The sequence below is a fragment of the Drosophila albomicans genome, unplaced genomic scaffold (genome assembly GCF_009650485.2).
Source record: "Drosophila albomicans strain 15112-1751.03 unplaced genomic scaffold, ASM965048v2 ctg51_pilon, whole genome shotgun sequence".
Taxonomy (NCBI): domain Eukaryota; kingdom Metazoa; phylum Arthropoda; class Insecta; order Diptera; family Drosophilidae; genus Drosophila; species Drosophila albomicans.
In genome coordinates this window covers 50,355-59,219 of record NW_026263669.1, presented here as the reverse complement: position 1 = coordinate 59,219, position 8,865 = coordinate 50,355, and the positions used below count along the sequence as shown (strand labels likewise).

At 41.8% G+C, this 8,865-nt stretch overlaps 1 protein-coding gene across 1 annotated transcript; it reads left to right on the top strand.

Annotated features, from left to right (window-relative positions):
* Positions 1-607: 607 nt before the first annotated feature.
* On the top strand, positions 608-2,399 carry LOC117577460 (uncharacterized). The gene is made up of 2 exons (XM_034262345.2): positions 608-2,255; positions 2,311-2,399. Exons 1-2 carry the CDS (start codon positions 726-728, stop codon positions 2,320-2,322), a joined length of 1,542 nt encoding a protein of 513 aa, XP_034118236.1. The 5' UTR covers positions 608-725; the 3' UTR covers positions 2,323-2,399.
* Positions 2,400-8,865: the final 6,466 nt, after the last annotated feature.

The following is an 8,865-nucleotide window of genomic DNA, read 5'->3' as shown; positions in this document are numbered from 1 at the left end:
GTCGTTGCATAGCCGGCAACCACGACATATTTGCGTGGCCGCTATGAAACGATCTCGTAATCATAAGTTGCGGGATTGTCTTGTTTGAATTTTATGTTTTAGTTCATTTCTTTATTCGAACAGAGGCACATCGGCCCTGTAATAAACAGTAATAAGAAATACTCCGCCTTTCATTTCAAGTTATTGGATTTCAGGTGTTATTAATTTAATCAAACTCTTGGTTAAAGTAAAATCATTTTATTGATTCAAATAATTTGTACATACACATGTACATACGAATATATGCAACGAAGACACTCAATAGAGACACATACATACACATATACATGTGTATATATGGGAGAGAGGGGGCAGCAGCGGTAGTAGGAATGAGGTGGCAAACGTATGATCGACGCGCGCGACCGTTAAGAGAAGGATAGCAGTAGTAGCAAGCAGCAATGTATGTATTGTAGTAGGACGTGTGCCTACATATACATACACACATACATATTTACTCAACGCTCTCTCAGCTATCCGAACTCTCTCTCTCGATATTGGCTCTCTGCATCGATTCTCTCAATATGTCACATTCTATGTTATACAGAATTGAGTTACGCTGTTCAGTCTTGATGAAGCAGTGAAATAAATCGGACGTTTGAACTGCATCGAGATTGTTTTATTGTGTGCGCGGGACTACCACAATTTTCAGAAGTGGGATCGACAAATCAAAAAAAAAAAAAAAAAAAATGAACACGCCTACATTCGAGAAGTACACCACGGCACAACTGAAGAAGTGGCTGACGGCGCTGGGTTTGCCCACGACAGGCAGTAAGGCAGAGTTGATATCGCGATTGCTCGATGCCTCGCCGGAGATGTTTGAGGAGATGCAATCGGGAAGCGACGATTTTTTAAGCGTTGCAAGTGTTCTGCCTGGCCAGGAAAGTAGATCGTCCAACAACAATGAGCGCTATGAGCAGAATCAAAATGATCGCGAAGGTTCTAGCCCAGGAGAGAGTGTCCACCAGGAATTGCTAGACACGATTCAGAAGCTACAGGAAGAATTACGATTGAGCAAAGAGGAATTGCAAAATGCTCAGAATAACACAGTTGCGCATCAATTGTCTATAAGTACAACAGAAATAGACAACAACAACGGCGCCACACAGTTTGTGCGCACAGCTGCACAGCAGTCGGCGCCAGTAGTCGCGAATCTCAGCGACGGCAACAACAAGAACAACGGTAACGGGATCGACACATACAACAACGGCGCCACACAGTTTGTGCGCGCAGCTGCACAGCAGTCGGCGCCAGTAGTCGCGAATTTCGGCGACGGCAACAACAAGAACAACGGTAACGGGATCGAAACATACAACAACGACGCCACACACGTGCTCGATTTGTGCACAGCTGCGCAACGGTCGGCGTCAGAAATCGCAAAGTTAGGCGACAACAACGACAACAACAAAAACAGCGATTCTGTATATCAAGCTATGGGCAACACTAAAAACGTAACGGGCAGTGCTAGAGAAGAAAAAAATGAGCTAAACGAAATAAGAAGTGGATCAGCTGTCTCGCTCGCACTCGCAAAGGAGGTTACGCTGGAGTTCGAAGGGAAGTCATGTGCGCGCATTTGGGTAAGCCAACTCAAAAGCGTTGCAGCCATGTGCAAGCTTGATGAGGAGTCGCTTCGTATGCTATTAGCCATAAAATTAAAAGGAAATGCTCAGCACTGGCTCCATGCAAACCCGACTCGCTTGCGTGAGCCTTTCCAAACACTGTGCGACCAATTGATATTAGCATTCGGCACTGGAGCTTCGAAGGCGGAGCTACGACGAAAGTTTGAGCAGCGTAAATGGCAACAAAATGAGCGTTTTACAGTGTATTTCGAGGAAAAGATCGTTTTAGCGCAATCGATCAAATTGGACAACGATGAGCTCTTGGAACAGATCATCGAAGGAATACCGTCGCTGAACTTACGTAACCAAGCGCGTATTCAGAGATTCGGAGATCCAGAACAAATGTTACAAGCCTTTGCGCACATATGTCTTCCGAAGTACGATGGAATGGGAGGCACCAAGACGACGGAGGAGGATAACAACAGGCGATGCCACAACTGTAATTCCAGAGGTCATCTTGCCAAGGAGTGCCGCAAGCCGAAGAGGGAGCCGGGATCATGCTATGCGTGCGGAGAGATGGGTCATTTCATAGCGGAATGCAAGAAGAAGAAGAAGGGTGTTGGTGTACTCAACGTAAACACCGGGCTCAACAACAATTATGTAAGACATTTTAATATTTATTTTTCAAGCCAACCTAATTTGTTTATTACTGCAGAATGCCTCATAGACTCAGGAAGCCCTATTTCATTTCTGAAGAAATCATCATTTCCATTGAATATACCACTGGATAAACCGGTCAATAATCTCTATGTTGGAATCAATAAAAGCAAATTAAATACATTTGGAATAGTATCTTGTTTTGTAACGAAAAGAAAAAATAAAATTTAATTTTGATTTACTAATAGTCGACGATGAGTCTATGAGTTATGAAGCAGTGTTAGGTAGGGACTTCATGCATACATGCGGCATAAATTTCAATTTAGAGGCCCTAAAAGATTTCGATGCCATAAAAAAGAAAGATAACGCAAAGTTTTCCGAACAATCACATATGGTTAGTCAACGGAAAACAGAAACCTCTACCCACACTGTAAGATATGAGTCTAGTCTACAGCCACTGTTAAAAGCAGAAACTGTTAACTGTCCGGTGTTAAGCAGCGAAACTTTTAGGGGACAGACTGCGACTGTTAAGCAACAACTGTTAGAGACACACCCTGTTAACGATAACAGATTGTACGATGAATCACAGCTGTTAGGAAATGTTTATGATAAATCACAACTGTTAGGAGATAATTATGCCAAATCACAACTGTTAAGAGACAATGATAGTGAATCACAACTGTTAAATGATATTGACGCCAAATCACAGCAGTTAGACGATCAATTTATTGAGGACGATAATTCAAATGAAAAAGCTGTTATGAAATTATTAGCTGAAGCAGAAATCGTAAAAAGGCATCCAGGAGTCTCTACGGATAAGAAAATAGTTAAGAGCGAAAAAGACTTTTCAACAGAAAACAGGCAAAATATAATTAGACAACAAGATTGCGATAAACTGCACATAAAACAATGTGATGGGCCGGAATTGGTAGATAGTTTTGACAAAGACATGTTCAATATTCAGATTGTAGAAGATCAAGAACAAGTTTATAATTATGGAGAAGATATAGATTTTAAGACACGTTGTCAATTTGTAAAGATGTTCGAGGACACATATGTAAAAACTAAAAGGCCAGATGTTCCAATAATTAGGTGCGAAATGAAAATATTGTTAAGCGATGATAAGCCTTTCAGTTGTTCGCCCAGACGATTGTCATACACTGAAAAAGAAAAACTTCTCAAGATGTGTTAGATGAGTATATAGAAAATGATATAATAAGACCGAGTGACTCACAGTTTGCCTCGCCAATTGTATTAGTTAAAAAGAAGACAGGAGATTTACGTTTATGTATAGATTTCGGAAACTAAACAAAGTACTAATAAAGGACAACTATCCACTACCTTTAATTGATGACTTGCTAGACAAATTAGTAAACAAAGCAATCTTCACAAAGTTAGATTTAAAAAATGGTTACTTCCATGTTTACGTGGAAGAAACGTCAATCAAATACACATCATTTGTCACTCCCGTTAGGACAATTTGAATATAAAAGGATGCCCATGGGGATTAAAAACGCTTCAGCAGTGTTTCAACGTTTTATGAATAAAATTTTCGATGACCTAATCAGGCAAGATAAAGTAATAATATATATGGATGACATCATGATTGCGAGCAAAAATATGGAAGAGCATTTAGATACGTTGCAAGAAGTGGTACATAGGCTGGTTCAAAATAGGTTAGAATTAAGGATAGATAAATGCGAATTTTTAAGATCAAGCATAAAATATCTAGTATTTTTGATAACAAAGGAAGGTATTCAGGCGGATGAGAAAGGTATTGAAGCAGTTAAAAAATTTCCCGATTCCAGACAAAGTTCATGTAAGTAATGTTGGTATGTAAATCTGCTCACGCAGATACTTTTACGTCGACCAATCGATATCTGCTCACACCGATATATCGATGTCCGTTCACACCGACTCATCGTCCTTTCCATCTTACATTCGGCCACCCTGATTCAGTCATCAGCCTCTGATGACCAGGCTTCTTCGTTGACCTCAGCATAACGCCATAGCTTCATGTTGTCGACGCTTGTAGCGGTATTAATAGGCCCTTCTGTGTTACCAACTTTACGCACCTCATATCGCCCGCTACGCTTTATTTTCGTGACCTCATATGGTCCCAGATATTCGCTAGCTAGCTTCCTACCAGCCACGAACTGCGTACGGCGAATGGCAACGAGATCTCCAAGCTTATAGCCATGTTCGTTCTTCCTGTTTTTATCGAACGCTTTTTTGTAGTTATCCTGTGCATGCTGTATTTCATCTTTCGCTTCTTGCCGAGTCTTCCGTCGCTCCTCGTCGAAACTGTTGTACATTTCGTCATCTAGCATCTGTAGAATTCTGCAATCGGCATCATTTCTCATCTTAACGCCAAACATAAGCTCGAATGGTGAGCGCTTCGTCGACTTGTGTGTGGTACCATTGATGACTCGCTGCACCTTTGGTACAAACTTAAACCATTTGTCGGGCTTATCTGCAGACAGCTTTGAGATTATGGCCAAAATTGAGCGATTAACGCGTTCGACTTGGCCGTTTCCTCTTGGGACTCCGGTGGTGCTCCAAATGTGTTCGATTCCATTCTCCTTTACATACGACTCAAATGCAGCTGAAGTAAATGCCGATCCACGATCGCTAATGATTCGGCAAGGATCTCCGAAAACGTCGGACCAATTCCTCAGCTTCTGCAGAGCTTCCTCACTGCTCGTGGTTTTAGTTGGATACTACCAGACAAATTTTGTGAAGCCATCCACAATTGCAAAAAATGTGTTATACTGCTTGGTCGTTGCATCCATTACTCCCAGATGGTCAACATGTACGGTATACAACGGTTCCGCTCCTTTGTCGATCTTATAAAGAAATCCCTCCTTCTTGCCTAATTTTTTGTTGTATATGATGCATTTGACGCAGTTACTGATGACCTTGGATACCTTTCCCTCCAAATGTGGAATCCAATAGTTTTGTTGTATGGAATGCATAGTCTTCTGGGTACCGAAATGGCCAGCTTTGTGTGCTTCTGTTATGATCTCCTTTTCCATAACTTTTGGGACCACCAGCACATCCGTTCCTTCGACAGCTTTGTACAATAGGCATCCCTTAATTTTGAAGTCTTCATATGGGCGGCTGGACAAGATCTCCAAAATCGCTTTTACCATGGCATCACCTTCCTGTGCTTTCTTCAGTCTGGCAGAAAAATTTCAGTCGAAATAACCATATTTGGGGTGGGTAGCGACTTAAACAATCGACGTGTTTCAATCGATTTCCAGGCCAATGTTCTACTTCGAAATCGAACTGCTCCATGTACACCACCCATTCTGCCACGTCGCGAGGCACATCCTGCTTCTTGCTTGAAGGCGGCGCAGTCGATAATCAACTTGAATGAAATACCCAACAGGTACTGGCGAAACTTTTAAAGCGCCAAATAAACGGCCTTTGCCTCCAATATATAACTGTGCTTTCTCGACTCGGCTTCTGTAGTCTTCTTACTCCAGTAGCAGACATGATACAGTTGATCATCGTACCACTGCAGCAATGTGGCACCAAACCCATCTTTCGAGGCATCTGTGTGGAGCTCTGTGCTGGCATCTCTATCATAGATTCTTAATACTGGCTCCGAGGTTAGTGCGTCTTTCAACCTTTCCAGCGACTGTAACTCAGCAGATCCCATTCGGAAACTCTCATCCTTCCGTAAAAGATCTGTTAACGGCTTTGCTATCTACGAATATCCTCGTATGAACTTCCGAAAAAATCCAGTGAGACCCAAGAAAAACTGCAGGACTTTAATATTCTGTGGTGCTGGAAATTTTCCGATAGCTTTCGTCTTCTCTATTCCTGGCTTGATTTTCCCGTCTTCAATTATATGGCCGAGAAAATGGATTTTCGTCTGGAGAAAATGACACTTTTTCCATTTAATTTTCAGCCCAAACTCTGCTGACTTGCTTAACACGCGCTCCATTTTCCTCAGGCATTCGTCTGCTGTGACTGCATGTATGATTATGACATCCATATAAATTTCTAAAACATCTTCGTTTATCAGCTTTTGGAAAACGTGGTTGACAAATCGAATAAAAATCGCTGGCGAATTACGAAATCCAAATGGTGCTTGGTTGAACTCGAAAAGGCCTTCCTTCGTAATAAAAGCTGTGAACCTCTTGCTGTTTTCTTCCACCGACACGTGGAAAAACCCATTTTCCAAATCCATAACGGTGAAAAACTTGGCCTTCTGCAGTTTCTCCAACACGTCGTCAATCACCGGTACTGGGAAGCAGTCTTTGAGAACCATTTGTTGTTTAACTGGCGATAGTCGACACAAATGCGGTTGCTTCCATCCTTCTTTTTGACAACAACTAGGCGGCTAGCAAAATTAGATGTGGACTGTCGAATTACGCCTGTATCCAGCCACTCGTTGATTTGATGTTTTACCGCTTCAGCTTCGCTAACAGCAATTCGACTGGGTGCCTGCCGAAAGGGCACAATGTTGGCATCCGGCACGATCTTAGTTGAATTGGTCACTCAGCTGTTTTCTTCATCGCATTGAAATTGCCAATCATTGTTTCCACTGCTCTTTTATATTGCGGAGAGGTCTCAATATCATTGTTGGTTTCTAAAATATTGAGAATACTTAACTGATTTGATTCTACAGTTTCCTCCCCAGCAGGGGGAGAAAACTCGTAGCCGGCTGCTGTCATCTGCACTCGAAACTTTGCCACGAAGTCGTATCCCAGTAAAGCATCACAGGCGATGGCATCTTGCGGAACAACTAGGAACCTGTGTGTCAGCTGCATTTCGTCGATCTTCACCTCTGCATTGAATTGACCCAGAGGGCGAGTCATACCTCTTCCAAGACCTCGTAGTGTTGAAACGCTCTGCTGTAATTTGACGCCACTAATTTTATTGACCATTGCCTCTTTAATTATTGAGACGTCAGCTCCAGTATCCACTAGCGCCTCTACCACAACGTCAGCGATTCGCAGCTTTTTTAGTCGACGATCCTCGTAGACAACTTTCATGTTAGGTGCAGCCTTGCAGTTTCTTGACATGTGCCCGTTTTCGTTGCACCGAAAACACTTAACCTCACTCTGACAATCTTTTCGAAGGTGGTCGATTGCGCCACAGTTAAAACAATGCTGCTTCTTCTCAGTTTTAGGCTGTGCGCTGTATTTCTTTTTGCTTGGCTAATTTTGTCGTTTCTCTTCTTTCTCATTCGTTTGGTTACTCTCATAGACTTCATACTTTTCTCTCAATTCTTTAAATGATGAACATCCGTACAAAGTGAATTTAAAGTCGCTTTTGAGATTCAAACCATCCACAACGTATTTTATCACTGATTGTATGTCTATAACTCCACGCGCAGCAATACATTTCATTTGCAGCAGGTAATCGTGAAAACTTTCGTCTTTGTGTTTCACACGCTCAGCTAATTTCTTATTAATTTCGGCGCTTGACACATTTCCCTTAGCAAATTCTTCAATCAACTTTGTTCGCAATGTATTATATTCGAACACTGCAGTTGACTCCAGAAATAGTGCCGCTGTACGAGTCATCTTGGCGCGCGCTTCGACATATTTCTGCTTATCACTGAGTCCGTATGCGTCTGCGTTCAAGTCAAAGTTTTGAAACCATGCCACCACTTGCATACTATTTCCATCAAACTCGGGTATAATTTTTGCAAAATTTTCCACTACCAGCTTTCTTTTTGTATTTCGTCAGCTCGGATTTTCAGCGTTAACAACTGTACTAGCTGCTGCAGCATTTCATTATTTTCGGTCATTATACTCATTTCTGCATGTGTGGTTTTGCTCTCTTTCTTCTCAGCTTTATTCTCCATCATCTTTACGCTTTTTCCAGCTTCTTTTGCTTCAGCTATCCTCTGGCGCGATCGCAGCGAGTATTGTTGTCTCGCTTGCACTACTTGGTTTGCTTTTGCTCTGTTTTTTTCGAATTTGTTCCACTCATATACACACAACAGCTCTAACGGTGCTTTTTCCAAGAATTTCACAACCGCTTGCAATTCACTTTTAGGCTTTTTAATTATGTTGTATTTTTGGACGAGCCTTTTAATACTGTTGTATTTTTGGACGAGCCTTTTAATTCTGTTGTGTATTTTTGGACGAGCCCCCAAATATAAGGCTAGTTGCCTTAGTTTTATTGTTATATAGTAAGTTTTAATATAAGTTTAAGTATAATATAAGTTTAAGCTAATTGATTATTGATAATTTTAACACTGCTGAGCACTACAACACGCACGGCTGTTCTGCTTTTCTGCTGATCACGGTTCTGCTCGTACTACTGCTGTTCTCGTACTGCTTGTTCCTTCTGTCGACTCCGATTTCTGCTCACGTCGGCTACTCGATAATTTTACGTCGACCAATCGATATCTGCTCACACCGATATATCGATGTCCGATCACACCGACTCATCGCCCTTTCCATCTTACATACATACACATATACATGTGTATATATGGGAGAGAGGGGGCAGCAGCGGTAGTAGGAATGAGGTGGCAAACGTATGATCGGCGCGCGACCGTTAAGAGAAGGATAGCAGTAGTAGCAAGCAGCAATGTATGTGTGTGTATGTATGTATACTAGAATGTATGTATATGTAAGCAAGCAAG

What these genes read in the sequence shown, in the direction of transcription:
- LOC117577460 (XM_034262345.2), top strand. Translation starts at nt 726, where the DNA reads ATGAACACGCCTACATTCGAGAAGTACACCACGGCACAACTGAAGAAG.